Source organism: Helianthus annuus, chromosome 16, assembly GCF_002127325.2.
Source record: "Helianthus annuus cultivar XRQ/B chromosome 16, HanXRQr2.0-SUNRISE, whole genome shotgun sequence".
NCBI lineage: Eukaryota > Viridiplantae > Streptophyta > Magnoliopsida > Asterales > Asteraceae > Helianthus > Helianthus annuus.
The window spans coordinates 117,304,932-117,324,080 of record NC_035448.2 but is presented as its reverse complement, the minus strand read 5'-3'; the positions used below and the strand labels follow the sequence as shown (position 1 = coordinate 117,324,080).

The 19,149-nt window shown below is 37.1% G+C and overlaps 4 protein-coding genes across 6 annotated transcripts; 3 read left to right on the top strand and 1 right to left on the bottom strand.

Annotated features, from left to right (window-relative positions):
* Nucleotides 1–4,001: 4,001 nt before the first annotated feature.
* LOC110916317 (probable glutathione S-transferase) lies at nucleotides 4,002–8,675 on the bottom strand. 3 transcript variants are annotated; one of them, XM_022161060.2, is made up of 9 exons: nucleotides 8,471–8,675; nucleotides 8,286–8,366; nucleotides 7,041–7,189; nucleotides 6,378–6,558; nucleotides 6,224–6,288; nucleotides 5,747–6,024; nucleotides 5,065–5,264; nucleotides 4,392–4,553; nucleotides 4,002–4,320 (listed from the first exon to the last, which is right to left on the bottom strand). In XM_022161060.2, exons 3-7 carry the CDS (start codon nucleotides 7,114–7,116, stop codon nucleotides 5,214–5,216), a joined length of 651 nt encoding a protein of 216 aa, XP_022016752.1. In that variant the 5' UTR covers nucleotides 7,117–7,189; nucleotides 8,286–8,366; nucleotides 8,471–8,675; the 3' UTR covers nucleotides 4,002–4,320; nucleotides 4,392–4,553; nucleotides 5,065–5,213. The 3 variants fall into 3 exon arrangements, with proteins under 3 accessions (XP_022016752.1, XP_035841097.1, XP_022016753.1); XM_035985204.1 differs by having other exon boundaries at nucleotides 7,041–7,235; nucleotides 8,471–8,609; XM_022161061.2 differs by lacking the exon at nucleotides 7,041–7,189 and having other exon boundaries at nucleotides 8,471–8,609.
* A 3,062-nt stretch (nucleotides 8,676–11,737) lies between these two features.
* Nucleotides 11,738–12,208, top strand: LOC110919526 (classical arabinogalactan protein 4-like). The gene has a single exon (XM_022163793.1). It carries the CDS (start codon nucleotides 11,738–11,740, stop codon nucleotides 12,206–12,208), a length of 471 nt encoding a protein of 156 aa, XP_022019485.1.
* Nucleotides 12,209–15,152: 2,944 nt separating this feature from the next.
* Nucleotides 15,153–16,631, top strand: LOC118488240 (PKS-NRPS hybrid synthetase CHGG_01239-like). Its single transcript, XM_035985486.1, has 3 exons — nucleotides 15,153–16,185; nucleotides 16,268–16,538; nucleotides 16,595–16,631. The coding sequence occupies exons 1-3, from the start codon at nucleotides 15,237–15,239 to the stop codon at nucleotides 16,629–16,631; spliced, it is 1,257 nt and encodes a 418-aa protein (XP_035841379.1). The 5' UTR covers nucleotides 15,153–15,236.
* Nucleotides 16,632–17,227: 596 nt separating this feature from the next.
* On the top strand, nucleotides 17,228–17,956 carry LOC110916911. Its single transcript, XM_022161561.2, has one exon. It carries the CDS (start codon nucleotides 17,228–17,230, stop codon nucleotides 17,954–17,956), a length of 729 nt encoding a protein of 242 aa, XP_022017253.2.
* The last annotated feature ends 1,193 nt before the right edge of the window (nucleotides 17,957–19,149 follow it).

The window sequence follows — 19,149 nt, the reverse complement described above, 5'->3', positions numbered from 1 at the left end:
TTGGCGGATGCAAAATTGACGGCAAATCAACAACAGCTGGATGTCAGTTTTTGGGAAATTGCCTAGTCACATGGCAGTGCAAGAAGCGGACCTGTGTCGCTACATCAACATGTGAAGCTGAATACATTGCTGCCTCAGGTTGTTGTTCCCAAGTCCTGTGGATCCAACACAAATGCGCGACTACGGTTTTGAATTCCTAACACTCCTATTTACGTTGATAATTCTGCTGCCTTACAGATCACTAGAAATCCCGTGCAGCATTCAAAGACCAAACACATCGAAATCAAATATCACTTCATACGTGATTGCTTTGATAAAAGGCTAATCGATGTTGTTAAGGTCCACACCAATGACCAACGTGCCGACCTTTTTACCAAAGCATTTGACAAATCAAGATTTGACTTTTTATTATTGGTTAACAGCATTAAGGTCAAGCAAGAGTAAAACCAACATCTGAAAATCATTTTTGTAAATATCTTTGTGTTTTTAATTTATCGTTATAGTTTTTACATTTTAGGGGGAGTAAATCCAAATTTTTAAAAATCCAAAAACATGGAAAAATTTCAAAAACACAAAAACAATAGAAAAACAAAAATGAGTTTCCTGGCGAGCAAAAGAGAAAATGATAGTACATCAGTGGTCTGTCCAAACCTCTTTAAACCTAAACTAAAAAGCGATAAGCAGATCTATATAAGATGTATCGGTAGGCTCACAATCATTTTAAAGTGTGCAGGGTGATATAAATCTAAATCGACTGAAGACCGGGTGGGAACCGCTCATTGGCATATGGTCTTAGTACCGAAATTTCGTTTGATAGATTGCCGAGGTTCTGAGATATGTGGTCTTTATGCTGTTTATCATCTGGGTATCATGGTTGTTTCTTTTACTGAAAAAAAACGGGGACGAAGTCTAGATCTTCCATGAGACCATACATACGTGTACATACTGCATACGACCTCAATAAGTGATCAACAATCACATGTCCGAACAAAATAAGTGATAATATATCACATTTATCCGGGAGTCAAGTTCGTCTCTTTGCTGTACGAAAGTACTGACCTGTTCACGGACTTACTCATGTGCCCTCATGCATCTGAAAATCAAGTTCCTCATCAATAAGTGATTCTATCACATAGGGCTTGTTTTCAATCTCAATAAGTGAGTATCTCACATTTTCATATGCATCAAAATAGATAATAAATGGTATACTCACCAGTAAGACGAACCCTCGTGCATACCTTGATACGGGAATGTGTCGTGTGTGGATGAACACCGGTCGGTAAGTATAAATCATACCTTAATGTATCCCCTCGCCATGATTACATATAATAAGTTGAGTTTATGTGGACAATAATACCGATAATCGTTATAGGATGCTTATCTAAATGTTAACTAACTGAACAACAAGAGCGTTTTGGCGTGACTGTACACTGATATGATTCTCTTACCCTCGAAACTCACAAAAAGAATGTCTATAAATATTTATTTAATGCTTTCAGTTTTTGCATCTTTGTATATCTTTATTTACTGCGTTCTGTCTTTACATTTGAAATATTCAAAATTTCCAAAAAGATTTTAGGTGTGTTTTAATATAAACTTTATAAAATCCAAAAAGATTTTATTTCTATCTTATTTTCGATTGTATGATGTTGGATCTCGAGTCTTCGTTACCTGAAACCTGATGAAAACCAAATCGACTAAATCTTCATAAACGGTCGAAATTTGCAAGTTTTGAAAGTTAACAACTAAAATTGATTAATTTGTTAAACTTTCAAACTGTTGGACGGTAGTTGATTGAAATGTGGTCACTTGTGTGTCGCTTGTTTATGTTAACTATATTCCAAGCGTTTGTTCTCATTACGCATTTAGCTTTCTTGCATGTGCAGATGCTAAAGGCAAGGAGAACATGTTCGATGATAAGCTACGGAATAAAGACACGATGTGAAGGCACTCAAATGATAAAGATGATCGAGTTGCCGCTGATCAATCATCAACACCACAAGGAAGTATTGAAGATCAAAAGATTCACGAGCATAATTCAAAGGAGAGCTTTTCTTAAGGGGGAGTTTGTTAACACACTTCCTAAATAAAATGGGGAGTTTGTTGATACACTTTCTGCTTACGACGCGTGAAGACTTTGAAGATCCTCCGACATGGAAGACATCGAAGATGAACCTCACGAGTAGCGTCCAAGGGGGAGTTTGTTGATACACCTTTTGTGGACGCGACTCGACTCGGTTCGACTCGGTTCGGTTCAACTTGGTTTCGACACGGTTAGGTCCGGCTCAAGCCCGACGTCACGACATTCCTCCGTCGTGCGCCCCAGAGTTTCGACACACGAAGCACGGAGAGCCGCGAACAAATCCCGTGTACACATCATCATGACATCATCATGATGATGTCATGATGATGTCACATGTTGACTAAATACAAGTTCATGAAGAAATCTGCTATATGTGCGTGCATGTGAATTGAGTTTGGGCCAATCAGAATGCAACATGGGCCGAAACCATTCACCTGGGCCGAACACCCATTTGTTTCCATGCATGTCGACCAAACAAGGATGTGTTTCGTCGACTTTGAAGACTCGACTTTGTCATTTCGTCGACCTGCTTGTATCGTCGAGATATCAAAGCATTTCGTCGAGACCTGCTTCTATTTCGTCGATGCTGGTCCTATATAAACAGCACATATCAGACAGAAGAAAACGAGAGACACAAGTGTGAGAACCAGAGAGAACTAGAGAGAGTTTAGTGTGTGAACCTTGTATTGTAATCGTGTAACTTAAACTCATCTTATATATATAAAGTGTGTTAATCAGTGAATCTCTGTGTAGTTCTCGTGTCGATCTCGATCTCGGTTTGCATCTCCGGTTGGTTTCCGCACAACCGGGTGTGTTCGGTAACAAGGATTAGGCGACTAGATCCTCCGCTAGCCGGACCTACACCTTTTCAAACCTCTTCTCCTTTACCACAATATGAATTTGCTTATCATTCATTATGGTTCTTCTCCCGCCACATCATTCAACTGATTTTGATCACTTTCCTTGAATCACATTTATACATGTGCCTCTTCATGGTTACCACTTGTGTCATGTTCATTTGGAGATGGGCTTTGAGGTGTAGCTGATGGGCATTGGATGATATTATGAACCTCCTAAAAATGAGAGTCAAACCTTTACAATCATATTAGTAATAGAGTTTGAAAAAGAAAATATACAATGGTATTCCAAGTAGAAACGCTGGACGTAATATATAGATTGAATATCAATTGCTAACCACACATAAATAATGCCTACCATATAATGATCTAATCATAAGCAAATGATCAACAACTAACACATGGTCAAATACCATGTTGAACATCAAAATGGTTACAGGTGACCGCAACTTACATTTTTCTACACAATTTAAAAGTTCAAGTTATCACTCAACCTACTCAAATGCCATCTATATCACAAAACAATCATTATAAACATGTGTTCCATAATCAGTCATTATAAACATGTGTTCCATAATCACCTTCAACCAACTTCATTGATTACACATATGGTACGAATCCTTTAAGGACAATCTTTCACTACTAGAAAAATGGAACTTTTCAACATGTTTTTCCGTCACAAATGTGTCGCAAATCTGAATTTGCAACGCATTTGTAAAAAAACCTAATGTTGGAAAAAGCCCTGTGGAAAACCTTTTGCAATGCATTTACTACGCAAATTTCAACTTATTTGCAACGAAAATATTGTGTTGGAAATTTGTAACGCATTTCCTACAATTCTTTAATTACTCTTGCATAAGATTTGTGACGTGTTTGCAACAGAAATATGCGTTGGAAATTTATTTGTAACGCATTTCCTTCGCCATTTCTTAAAGAGTTTGCAACGCATTTGTAACGAAATATTTATAAAAAATTTAAACAAAAACTCGAAAATTTAATTACTGTATAAATTTGTTTTTTTTTTCTTTTTGCTGAAAATTGCATGAAAAATCACCAAAAAATTATATAGAAAAGAGTAAAAAAACCTGCTTTAAATTCACCCGAAAATAATACATAACGCAAGTTCTAGTGTTTTTAAACCACAAACTAACATGCGTATATGTCTAAAAAGACAAACATATGATAAACCACAAAACAAACGTCTCGCAAAGGTTACAGAGTGTTTCATACTTCTAGTCTTCTTTCTCCACATTCAAATAGAACTTTTTTTAATACCTTCCAAAGTGAGTTCATCACGCTTCACAAGAATCCTAACTGGTTTGTTGCGGAGAACACGTCAACATGAACCTTTGATGGCAACAACCGGAAGATATCATAGATCTGGAACAAGAAAAACCACTTCTTACGCACTGATTATTCCTATTAAAATGTAATAATTTGACCATATATACCTGATCCTTGAACCCCATTGAAACCATTTCATCAGCCTCATCAAGAGCAAACGTCTTGATGTAATCAGAACGAAGGGACTATCTGCGCAACATGCCAAAAACACGTCCGGGTGTGCCAACAGCAACGCATCCAATATCTCACCAGAAAACCGGTGATATTAACTGCATAGATCCAGTGAGAGATGTAAAGAGTGGTTCTACACCTCCAAGATCTTAATGCATCCAAAATGTGTGCCGTAAACATGACTAAATCATCTCAGCTAGGTAAACACAACTGATTTTCAAATTTCAATTCATGTCACACTAATCAACTATCTTATTTCAAATATCCTCATCTCACATACACACTGTTTCTATTCACACTGATCAACAATCTTATTTCAAATATCCTCATCTCACATACACACTATTTCTATTCACAATTAAGCATTCTGAATCTCTTAGCTACGTTGACTCAACCTTTTTAGGTCAATTGAGTTCAATTACAAACGTTCCCCTTGCAAAATTTCCCTCAATCAACCTAAACCTAACCTAACTTGCAAAATTCACTTGGCTTAACATTTAACCTAAACTAATTCACAATTTCAGTTACACTAACCACTGTGCAAAATGCATATATCAAAAATAAAAGTATTCAAATACTTATAGCATATATATAAAAGAGGAAAGTAACCTTTTCGTTTCAAAAACGAGTGCGGATATTACCGAGCTCTTTATCAACACGAAGACGCTCTTGTTCTTTATTCTTTGTTCTTGCAGTTACGGCTCGAAGTTTTTACGAGTCGAGCTTGAGCTCGATTACAGCCTTATACAGCTCGTGACTTACCAGAAGTTAAACGCCTTTTCTCGAGGATAAAGCTTTCTTCCAACTATCTGATTTCAAGAAGAATGGAATGTAATTAAAAAAGAAGAAATTGCATCCGTTTTACGCATTCATAGTCTAAAAACCTGCATATATTAACTATTATTGAAGAGCATAAACAGAAGTATGACCGCACAGGAGGATGCAGTGAACTTAGCAGATACAAACACAACCTGATAAACACTATCAGTTGCTAAGTCGCTAACTGCAGTTTTGTTCATGGTACAGGTCGGTTGGTTTTAGCGATTTGATGGTTTTGACAATCTGGCTGTTTTTTTTTTAAATCGTTAGTTTGGTTAAAGCTGTAAAATGATAAATCGATGATTTTCCATTTATAATTATAATCTGCACATTCCAAAAATGAAGAATTAACTAACTAATATAGATTAGAGCTCCAAGTTCCAAACAGCAACCTAACTGTCAGACTATCAAAACCGAACCGTATTGTGTACACATATGGTAATTAACAAAAGACCAATCACTGATGATTTACCTGGTCGTCACAAAACTTTGCCCAGAAACGTGTGGTGGCTCTGGCAAGCGGACCGTCGGGTAATAAGCGAGCAGTTGTGTTCCATTTATCGTCAGCATACTCGAGAATCAGAAGCGACTCGCATATGGGTGCTCCATCATGCAACCAAACCGGGACTTTCTTGTGAACAGGATTGTATTCGAGTAGTAAACGACTCTTGTTCGCAAGATCTTCGAACATTGTTTCATACTCTATGCCTTTCAGTTTGAGTGCCCAAACAATCCTCTGAGCATATGGGCCTGTCCATGTCCAGAAAAGCTTCACCTCTCCCATATTTCTTAACTTTCTTGGCCTAAATGTTCATTTTATGGCTCTCTTTTATAGAGGGATTGACTCATTAAAAGGCTTGAAAGTTGAAACCAATCAAGCTGTAAAGGGCAATTCGGTCTTTTTTGCTTTATGTACAAGCATACTTACTCTTCAGTAAATAAGAAGTACCTTGTGTCTTGTGCAACCTATCATTGTTGTATATGTAGAAGAATATGACCTCTCTTGTTCTTGGCCTGAAAACAAAAGCATAGCAAACTGTAATTTTATTTCGAGAATGCAATGAGAACAGATACATATTACATAAACTTCAACCATTAACTACCTTTGATCTTCAGGAAGCTTATCAGTAGAAGTATTGTTGTATGAATGCACGTCCAAAGGCGATATATCTTTTTCCCCGAGCTCTGCTGCCGTAACAATAACGCGTACTTGTTGCAATACAACAGCTTCAGAATTTGTGGAAACCGAAAAGATAGGCATTTCTCCACATCTGAACAGCTCAACTGCAAAACCAAACATTAAGTTGATCCCGTGTTAGCTACGTTGTCAAAGGCGCAAGGCGCACTTAAGACACATGTCTCGCCTGGAGCCTAAGCGCAAGGCGCTAAAAAAGCGAGGGCTTTTTTAAGTGAGGCGCAAAGTAAAAAAATACTAGTTTTAGGGGTTTTAGACTTGTTTAGAGCTAGTTTAATAATAGGCCTTAACAATTATTATATTAATACTATTTTACAAATACAATAAAAATCTAATTATTATATATATATATAATTCATATAAGAAAAATAAAAGCTGTTATAAATAAGAAAATAAGATATAAACAAGTCAAAATATAAAAATATTTTAATAGTAGTAAACTATATCAAAACAATTATTGAAAGGTTAACTGAAAGATTTATGGCACAAATCGTGGATACAGAAATCTCAGTAGCAAATAAAAAGGAAAGCTCAAATATAACAAAAATAGAAAAGGAAAGCCCAAACGTGCTTAAAGAGTTTATCTTCATATAACACGACTTCAAGCTGATAGTCGACATAAACTGAGCTCTCCCTCCTATACTCATTTTAGGTGAATTCTCTTTTGAAAAATGAATAAAATCAAAAAGAGTCTTCCCATTAAGCAGCAACCCTCGTTTGCTGCAATGCATGAACAAACTATAGTTGAGAATTTGGATGGAAGAAACTGAAAAAATGAAAACAAAATTACAATACAAAATGAAAAAAATAAAGGGAATTTTCACAGCCAACAAACCAGATAACAAAACACCACCATAAAACATTGTTCATCAGACAATCATGCTACATACTCTGCCCCACCTCAGTGAAACTTACTAATTAGGATTCAAAAACCCACACTATACCCTTCCAAACAACATTCTACCTATAACACCAGTTATACAACAATTCCACACACTCCTCCTTGATCAACTCAACCTCATGAATCGACAACTTCCGAATTCCAATTTCAATGACACAATAATAATAAATTAACAGCTCAAAGGCCGAAAATAACCTCATGAATCAATCCTTTCTGATTCATCTGCAGATGTGTTACAAATTGTGACGATTTTCAACGGAACTTTTGATAGCTTTATTAATCATTGTTTGAGATATTCTAATAAGTGATTGTTGGAAATGTGTTGCAATGCGTTGCAATTTTTCCAAAATTTTTAACGCATTTTTTTCCGTTGGAAAAAAATGATCATTTTTCTAGTAGTGTTTCTAGTATTGAATTATAGTTGGTTGGGTCTTTAGCATCATCAATACGAGGAAAGAATCCCCATAGCATACCAATATACAAACCAAAGATAAAAAAAAATAAAAAAGTTCAGGATGAAACAATAAAAATATGATTAAGGAGATGCTTTATACAGTAATAGAGATTACTTATAAAGATTATCTAACTCTCTTCATATCTTTAGAAATTCAACTACCATTGTATTAAACAATCAATTAAAATCCCTGAGGAAAACCAAGCTCTAACGACATAGCTATCCATGGATCCAAACATAGAAAACCAACAATCCATTCAAGCATGAGAAACCAACCATAGACAGAAACTAAGATATATTCTACTGTGAATTGGTGGTGAAAACAAAGCGATCTCTAATTAATGTGGTCTGTTTGCAATAAACTAAGCAGCAGCAAAATCAGATGGAAGATCAACAAAATCTATAGTCATTTTCAACAGATCTAAAAGGCACTTGAACTGAAATTTCAGAAATAACATTACCGTGTGCAGTCCAGGAAACTTGTTATAACCTATGAATTCTCAACATGTTATGATCGAGTAACATGTAAGTTCTTCAGTTCCCTGCATGATTAAACCAAATACAAGTAAGAAAACCGAAAGCTTATGAAAATACAAAACTGGAAATCTCGTCATAATAATAATAGCAAACAAGATTGAAGGTTTACCCTGAGATCACGTCGCCTCTTTTCCTCTAACATTGTTAATGATCGTTACCAGTTAGGGTTGTGTACGGCGGCACTGGCTGAAAAAGATACGTAGGTCGAATTGTTGAAAACTAGGTTTTTATGGTTGTGCGTGTGTATGGGTAAGGTGTGACATTTACTATTCTACCCCCTCCATTTTATATTTTGTTTTAGTCTTGTTCATCACTTACCCCTTAAATTTGTGGATGTTCATTAATATATATATGTGCGGATAACTTATATGCATTCTGATTTTAATAGAAAGATGATGCCACCTCACATAAAAAAGAATATTTGAGGAGAGGTGCAATATTCCATACCCAAATCGTTATCAGATCACGTATCTCACTAACTCGGCCATTTTGTTCTACCTTATTTTTTATTGGCCGATGTTGGAACTCGAATCATATCCATCTAAAACCTGTTTGTAAGCCGGAAAACAATCGAATCTTCATAAATGGTCGAAGTTGATAAATTTTGAAAGTTAAAGATCTAAAATTGAACAATTTTGAAACTTTCAAAATTTTGACGGTTGGTTGTTGAATGAAAGTTGGTCTCCCATGAAAGTTGCCACCTCACAAGCTATGAATTGACGATACAACATGGATGCAATCAGTGGATCAAGATAATCAAGTTGCAGTTGACCACTCATCAACACCACGAGGATATGAAGCTTTGAAGATCAACAGATTCACAAGCTACATTCAAGGGGGAACTTGTTGCACCTACTGTCTGTGACAAGTGAAGATGTTCTGAAGATCCATCAGTGTGAAGTCGAACATCATGAGCATCATCCAAGGGAGAGTTTGTTGATGCAATTAGTGTGGATGCCACTAGTAACGTTCGAGACTGTTCAAGTCGCGACCGAAGTCGACGGCGCTCCTCCGTCAGTTCTTCGACTCGGCATATGAGATACAAGTGACGAAGACAACCATACGATACGAAACGAGACTGACATCATCATGACATCACGATGATGATGTCATGATTATTGAACACATGCCTGTATCTTTATAAATACACACGAAACAGGAGTGCATGAATTGTATAAATCACACCAAATATATGTAAACATGCATGCAACACCAAATACATGAGACACACCAAATATATGTGTGAACATGGTCTAGTTCGTGTAACATATAGCAAATATTCCGTGCCTGCTTCGTCTTGTTTCATGCGTAGTATTTTATTTTCGCGTGTAACGTGATGTATCGCCTATAAATACAACAGGATAGGATTCATTCAAAAAATTGAGAGTGTGAGAGTGATCGGAGCTTTGTATTGTTTGAATATTGTACCGAAACTTGGTAGAAATCAATACACAGAATCGTTTAAGGGTGAATCTTATTGTGTATTACATTATCTCGCTTGGTTTCTGTCGTAGCTTAGATTCCGCACTCGCTACGGCATCCGAAACAAGAAATCACGTTCGTCCAACAATCCGTATCGGGACCTACAATCCTTGTGTTCAAGATCCGAATCCGGTCCTATTGTTAAAATTATGAGTTTGATTAATTTACTAACTCATTTTATAGAAATGAAAATCCGATTACTAATTTGTCATCTTAAAGAGTTAGATTTGTTAGTTCACTTGTGTGCATATCAAAGATCTGTATTACAGCACATATGATGAAATCTAATTGACAGTTTTCTTCATACACGAGTAATTTCCGTTCACAAAGCAGTTGCAGACCAAAGATCTCGAATATCACTTCACCTGTGATTGTTTGAAAAAGAAACTTCTCGATGTTGTTTAGGTCCATACCTACTACCATTTTGTGTCGGCTTATTTTCCAAAGTTTTGGCAAATCACTTTTTATTAATTATTTTTTGTAAACGGCATTGAGTAAAACAAGTGTGGTGTTTCCTTAGTTTCCTTGATCCTCTTAACCTTGTGTTTTATGTCTCAGATTTACAATTTAATTTAAATCTTTTTGCGGGTTTAAAACATGTTTAAAATGCTTATCCTAGCAAGATTGGTTTATGCCAAAAGCATAATATAGACTCTATCAAGTTTGATCATCTGGACATATGATCTGTATTAATTATGACATTGTCACATAATCTAAATTTCACTGCAATACAGACAATAATACTTTTGGTCAGCAGACCCTACGATCCGCATAGTGAGGTCACCACATATTATTAGTTTTAGGATAATACGGACCGTATCAGCTTTGCTCATAGGATCATACAGTTCGTATGCGTTGAAAATGTCGGGTTTCGGATTCAGCTCATACACACCATTGTGTACAGGAATAGGAATAGGAATACGGTCTATATTCCAGAATCAACAATCCATTAATAAAGTACAAGCGAAATCAGATAATAAATCAACAATATCTCAAAAAAGTTTACAGTAAAAGCATCATTCATTTACAAATGATATAAGAGGTATAGTTGAATTGAATGAAATTTCAGAATTTTAAAGTTTAACATTGCCATGTGCAGTCAAATAGTACCGGATTCTTGTACTAGCGCTGTGAAAAATCAACATGTTATAAATGATTACTATAAGCGTTCTCATGACCAAACCTATTACAAGTAAGCCAATATGGAATTCTGGTTACAATAATAAAGAAGATCCAATAAAATAGAAATAAGGAAACAAGAGCTAAAAAGAGGTGTTACAAATTAGGGAGAGTATCAAAATACCAAATGACTAGGCATTTCACTAGATAAAGTAAAGCATGCTTCATCTCCCATTTTCCTAGTAATATCATAGTACCAAATGACTCAGGAATTTCTTGGACTTGTAGTCCCTTCAAGGAGGTGAAAAATTAAGTTTGCCAATTGTATTCGCGGTAAAAACAAACACCGTCTACACTTGTTTCTAGTTGTAATGACAAGAACCAATTACACCATATTGAGATAGAAGAAAGGATTATCTTCAAGAGTGATTAGACCTTCAGGGAGCTCCTTTGATATGTGCCTACCCATGTTTCATGCATAATAATAGGAGTGGAGTTTTCCACTTCTACATGTTTCCCTTAATGTTTGCTTTTATCTCTCACGTTTCCATTACCTGCATTATTTTAGGCATTGATATTTCCTTTGCTTTTCCTATATATGTATTATTGGTTTGCTATGAAAAGATATGAATGAAAATTATGAAAGTCTAATATTCTCTCTAAATTGCTACTCTTGCTTCTTGCTAATTTCTTTTGAGTTTGATCCACTCAACGGATTATCTATCAACCGATTGGTACATAACAATTGGTATCAGAGCGGTCTTGATCCCTATCAATGGACGCTCTTGAAGTGAAGGCTACATTTAGTCGGATTGAGTCGACTCTTTTAGAGATGATCAATCTTCTAAAAATGGAGTCCCAAAGATGGGCAACCTACAGCCACACCGCTTCCGCCGCGACACCACCATTTGCCTCACTACCACCGAAACAAGCTTCCGCCACTGCACCACTTATCCTGTCACCCGCTTCTGCCGCAACACCACCAGCCGTGTCACCCGTTCCCACCACACCACCACAAACCGCTACCCAACCGCAACCAACAGTCCCTACACCAACACCAAGACAAGCTCCTTATGTTGTACCGACACTAGCTGTGAAACGGGCATCATCACCCACACCGTCTGCAGCGAAAGCAACCCCAAACCTTGACTGGCGCCCACCGTGGGGCTTCACTAAAACTGCTCCGAATGCTGCTGGGAGAACCGAGTGGCGGCCACCGTGGTGCACCGCTAATGATCCGACTTAATCCTTGAGGACAAGGATTGTTTAAGTGGGGTGGAATGATATGTGCCTACCCATGTTTCATGCATAATAATAGGAGTGGAGTTTTCCACTTCTACATGTTTCCCTTAATGTTTGCTTTTATCTCTCACGTTTCCATTACCTGCATTATTTTAGGCATTGATATTTCCTTTGCTTTTCCTATATATGTATTATTGGTTTGCTATGAAAAGATATGAATGAAAATTATGAAAGTCTAATATTCTCTCTAAATTGCTACTCTTGCTTCTTGCTAATTTCTTTTGAGTTTGATCCACTCAACGGATTATCTATCAACCGATTGGTACATAACATCCTTTTCCGGCAAACTGATCATCATTCCATGTAGAAGTCCGCATAGGCTCACTCAGCATGTTCACATTCTTAGCATAGTATTGTTGTACCATATTGGTCCCAATGTCCCAGCATAAGTATCAAAACCTAACATCCGATTGTTGGCTAAAGTCCATACATGAGCCAGAATCTCAGTCTGGGCCTGGGCTTGAGACAGGCCCTGAAAATCAGCTTGAGCCTACATAACATATGCACAAATACATACAATATACATTAATCTACAAGCACACAAGCGCAGAGATCAACTCAGATTACCATTAATGATCACCTGCGCAGAGGATTCCGTGATATATCCTGACCAGCATTAGATCCAGCATGTGTCTTTGAAGTATAATGGTCCCAGAATACCCCCCACCAATCACTTAAAAGCCCATCAGCTTTATCACACCCTACACCAACACATAAATCACTAACTTAAAATCAATCACTGTTGTATTTAACTAGGCTCTCACTATCTGCACACCAAGTCAGGCTATCTGCACAATTAGGGTTTGCATACGCTGCGTATTGGTCAATACGCAGCGTATAGGGTTACCTGAATACGCTGCGTATTGGTCAATACGCAGCGTATATAAGTGGTAGGTGCACGACCAGACAGTCAAACCTAGTACCATGTCAAATCAGTCTTACATAGGGTGCGTATTGATCAATACGCACCGTATTGATAGACTGATTTGACCTGATACGATGTTGTCCAGGGCACGTGAATAAAGTAATACGGTGAGTAGGGATCAATACGCTGCGTATTGACATGCCAGATGAAAGTCTATTTATCCCTCCATTCATATCTGTTACCCATCACCCGACATATACTTTGCTTTCCTTTTCATCTTCTTCTTCAGTAAATTGTTAGTTTTTGGTTCAACCTTGTTAAAATGTCATCATTTTGGAAGGATAATTATTTCGGTAATCGTTATTCTAACGACACATGGGGATCAAATGCTGCCAATGAGGAGGAGGAGGTTGTGTCTGGAGTCCCTGTTAATCAAGAAACACAGTTGCCAGACTTGAACAAGACTCCCACTCCACCTGTTGATGAACCAAATTACCCGGCGCATCAAGTGTGTCCAGATTACGGATACGGGTATGAATCTCCGTACGTGCAACAAAGTGGATACGGTGTTGAGAATGCACCTGTTGATGAACCATATTACCCGTCGCAGCAATCGTATCCGGGTTATGGGGTATACGGGGATGAAGGTGGATACGGAAGTTACAGTGGATACGGTGGTGATGGTGGATACGGGGGTGAAGGTGGTTACAGTGGATATGGGGGCTACGGTGGATACGATAGATATGGGGGTGACGGTGGTTACAGTGGATACGGGGGTGAAGGTGGTTACAGTGTATACGATAGATCTAGGGATGAACTTGGATACGGTGGATACGAAGAACATGGTGGATATGGTTATGAGTCCCGTAACACATCACTTTATGAACCATCTACCCCGGGCAATCCATTTCAAGTAAATGAGGTATCACATTAAAATAATTATTGTTATTATTATTATAATTATAATTGTTATTATTATTATTATTATTATTATTATTATTATTATTATTGTTAAAAATAATATAATTATAATAATTATTATTATTGTTATTATTGTTAAAATACTTTAATTATAATTATAATTGTAATTATTATTATTATTATTATTATTATTATTATTATTATTATTATTATTATTATTATTATTGTTGTTGTTAAAAATATTATAATTATAATTATTATTATTATTAAAAATTGTATTCTTTTTATAATAATAATCTAGTTAGTCTAATTAACAAAATGGTTAGTTTAAACCTAACTTAGTTAGTTAAATCATAGTTATATCCTAACTAGGTTAGCATTTAATACAAGGGACCACTAACTGAGTTAGAGAACTCAGTTAGTCCAGTTAAGTGCCAAAAACAATAAAAAGTCCCTGAAGTTTCAAATTTTACGAAAATAGTCCCTGAAGTTTCAAAAAATTGACAAAACAGTCCCTAAAGTTTTGAAAATTGACAAAAATGGTCCCTAAAGTTTCGAAAATTGACAAAAATGGTCCCTAAACTTTCAAAAATTGACAAAAATGGTCCCTGAACTTTCGAAAATTGCAAAAATGGTCCCTGAACTTTTGAAAATTGACAAAAATGGTCCCTGAACTTTCGAAAATTGACAAAAATGGTCCCTGAAGTTTCAAAAATTGACAAAAATAGTCCCTGAAGTTTCAAAAATTGACACAAATGGTCCCTATACTGTTCAGTTAAGTATGCTAACTGAGTTAGTGTTTAAAGATGAAATCTTTATATGAAAGTTAACCTTGTTAAATCATTCTGTTAAAATAGTTTCAATAATAACCATATTAGTACCTGAAGTATGAGTTTCGATTATATTATATTATTATTATTATTATTATTATTATTATTATTATTATTATTATTATTATTATTATTATTATTATTATTATTATTATTATTATTATTATTATTGTTATTATTATTATTAATGTCTTTTTGACACAAATGGTCCCTGAAGTTTCGATTATATTATTATTAACGTAACTTTTTTTAGCGTTTCATGTACTGATTTGAAGAATTGGGTACAAGAAACGGGAAAGGATAATGGTTACGTAATTGTTACCCGCCGATCAAAAAATATTGGCGGTACTACTGGGATGGTATGGCTTGTGTGCGACCGTAGTGGTGAACACCGTAGTAAAGCAACAGTTAGGAAAGCTGGTAGCAAAAAAATCGGCTGCCCATTTTCATTACTCGCCATCCGGGACGTGACGAACGACACGTGGGAGTTAAAAGTGGACTGTGCGAACCATAACCACGAACCTACGACGAGTCTGTTGGGCCACGCTTTTGTGCGAAGATTTACTAAAGCCGAATACAAGCTAGTGGAGCAGCTAACTGCTCAAAACATGGAGCCACGTATCATATTTCAAACCCTAAGAAAGCAGTTCCCCGACAGCCTGCACGTTCAGAAAGACGTGCAAAATGCGGTACAAAAAATTAGAGCGACAATAATGGACGGAAAGAATCCTATTCAGGCACTGGAAAGCCTGCTGCATGACCGCCGATTCATTTACGACACCCGACAAGATCCCAAAACAGATGTCGTAACAGAGATTTTCTTTGTTCATCCTTATTCAATCACTATGTGGCGTGCATTCCCGCACGTGATGTTGATCGACGCGACCTACAAAACAAACCTCTACAACATGCCATTTGTCCAGGTTGTGGGTATGACGTCGACTGGGAAGTCTTTTTGTATCGCACATGCCGTTATTTGTAAAGAACGAAGGGGTAACTACGTGTGGGTGCTTGAGCGGATCAAGTCAATATTGCATGAATGTATGATGCCGCGTGTGATAGTCACGGATAGGGAGCTTGCCCTAATAAACGCGTGTTCTAAAGTATTCCCGAACGCAAAAAGGCTTCTATGCCACTTTCACATCCAACAAAATATAGCTAGAAAGTGCAAGTCAGGGTTCGATAAAGAAGATTGGGGGAAATTTATGTCGTACTGGCGGACATTGTGCGAATCTTCATCAGAGCCCATGTACAAGTACAACTTGGAGAAAATGTATAACCGACTCGTGGTTGCCAACCGAGAAAGTAAGTGTTCCTTCAACAAACGACTCACCCAATCTATTATATTTCACACACGCTTTTACATTTCATTATTTTATTTTTACAGGTGTCTATGATTACGTCTACAAAAACTGGCTCAAAGACTATAAAGAAATGTTCGTTTATGCGTGGACCGATAAGTGTCGCAACTTTGGTCAGCGCACCACCAACAGAGTTGAGAGCCAGCACGCAAATTTAAAAAGATACATTACGCGCGGGAGTTCATTGGAGCGAATAGCAAGATGCATCATTGATATAGTTGAAACTCAGTACGATGAAATACAAAAAAGTTTCACTGAGAGCATCGAAAAAACGATGAACCACCACAGACACCGAATGTTGGACAACCTACGTGGAAAGGTTTCCCATGAAGCACTTGATTTGCTGGAAAAAGAGCTACTGAGGAAGATGGATGTGTTGCGGAAACTTAACACATCATGTGGTTGCCATATGTGGCTTAGCAAAGGATTGCCGTGTGCTTGTAGGCTGGAAAACTACACACGTACAGGTAAAAAATATTAAAACCACAAACCTTTTGTTATTTTGTACGATTTAGCTGTTTCTCACACCGTATTAACTTAACTGTGTAGGGCGTATAATACAACTCGACGAGATAGATGTATTCTGGCGTAAGCTTGACTTGCTCCCTTGTAAACTGGTAGACGAGGAGGTCGATATTGTAGCAGAGCTCAATAATGTGCGGCAACATTTAGAGGCGCAGTCCCCCGTTCAGCAAAAGAGTATCCTTTCAAAGATAAAAGCGGTTTTCACCCCGAAATCGTCAACCAAGAAACCACCGATCGTCCAGCAAAACACTCGCGGTCGGCCTACATCAAAGAAAGTACAAGAAAGGCTAGATGAAGCTGCGAGGTTAGACCAAGCTGCGAGATACAGCTCCTATGGCGAGGACAGCAACGTAATTACCGCTTCCCCCAAGCATAGGTACGATTTACCCCGACACAGCTCATACGTACCGTCAGAGGGCTCTCGTGGAACTGGTTCGTTTGTGAAGTCTGAAAAACCTAAAATGCAACCAAACAGTTCAACAAGTTCTAAAAAGAAGGAGACGAGGGATGATAAGGTTTTTCCATTAATAAAGGGGGACGAGCACTTGTTATGCATTAAGAGGTTTAAGAATCAAATTCCATCAGAGTTTCGCTCTTACATATCGCGTATACAAGATGTGACCCCAGACGGTCATTGTGGGTACAGGTCTGTGGCTGTCGGGTTAGGTTTTACGGAACACGCATGGCCCAATATTCGAAGAGATTTACTACTGGAGATTGACCATAACAAACCGCGTTGGAAGCATGTATTCGAAACATATAACGAAGGAGACTTTAAACGAATACGTAAGAGCATCGAATGGCATTCAGTGAAAGGGTGCGATGAAAGTCACTGGATGGAAATGCCCCAGGTAGGGCTTCTCATAGCGCAAAGGTATAATATTGTCCTCCACGTGCTAAGCATTGAATGGAGCTCTACCATCTTCCCATTAACGGATGCCCCACTAGATCCACGACCTCAAGCGATAACGCTTATACATGTTCACGGGGGACACTTCATACATGCTAAGTTGGAAGGAGACTACCCCATGCCTTTAGTGAACCCGCTGTGGTCGGCACATCGATCAATAGCTGCGAAACGGTGGGAAGAAATGTATACACCGCGGTTAGAGCACTACTACGAGTTAATGCATCCTAAATCAGACCGAGACAAAGACAGAGAACCGAGTTTAAATGTTATCGAAGATTAAGCGGAAACTTGTATTTTTGTAAATTGTAGAAATTTTTTAATTTATAAAGTTTTTATCATTTTTAATTTTTATAATTCAAATAATATCATTTTTAATTCATTTATAATTTATAATTTATAATTTATAATTTATAATTTATAATTTATAATTTATAATTTATAATTTATAATTCAAATTTTTATAAACATAATTTTTGGATTATTTTTAGTTTCTCTAAATACAAACCAAGAAAAAAACAAAAAAAAAATAAAAAGGTCTTATAAGGTGCGTAGGGATCCCTACGCATCGTATGTTAACCAAATGACAATAAAGCCCCTCTTTTGGCTTCCTTTAGCCTCAGAACAAGGGTAAAAAGGTAAAATGAGACAAAACAAGGCAGCGTATTGATCAATACGCATCGTATGTCAAAGGCGGACAATTTTCCCCCCAAATTGAAGTTTGAAAATATAAATATGTTAAATTACGATTTTGCCCTTCTGTTAGGGCTATACGGGGCTAAATATAAGGGCAAAAAGGTCATTTTCGGACCTTTATATACGCTTCGTATGGATCTCTACGATGCGTATATAATTGTCATTATAATGACCTTTATACCCTTCTACACATGCTTCGTATAGGCTAAACAGAAGGGTATAAAGGTCATTGTGATGACCTCTTATATACGTATCGTAGAGCTCAATACGAAGCGTATATAGAAGTGGACAATGACCTTTTTGCCCTTATATTAAGCCCCGTATAGCACTGATAGAAGGGCGAAATGGTAATTTCAGACTTTTGCATACGCTTCGTATTGATCTCTACGATGCGTATAGGTTCTGATATAAATCAGGAAAACCCCTACGCAGCGTATGTTCTTCCCCAAATTACACACAAAACCTCTACGAACCCCTACGAAGGCGACTACGTATTTCCGACCGTATACACGCGAATTCGAAGTATAAACGAGGTATATACTCAACCTATTTAAGTAATTTTGATTTTTTTAGTATTTTATCCGTAAATTAGGGCTGTATCATAGGTAAATTAGGGTTTACAGTGAATTAGGGGTGTTTGTTTGATTTGTTTGATTAGGGTTTACAGTGAATTAGGGGTGTTTGTTTGATTTGTTTGATAAGGGTTTACAGTGAATTAGGGGTATTTGTTTGATTTGTTTGATTAGGGTTTACAGTGACCATTTTTGTAAATTTATCAAA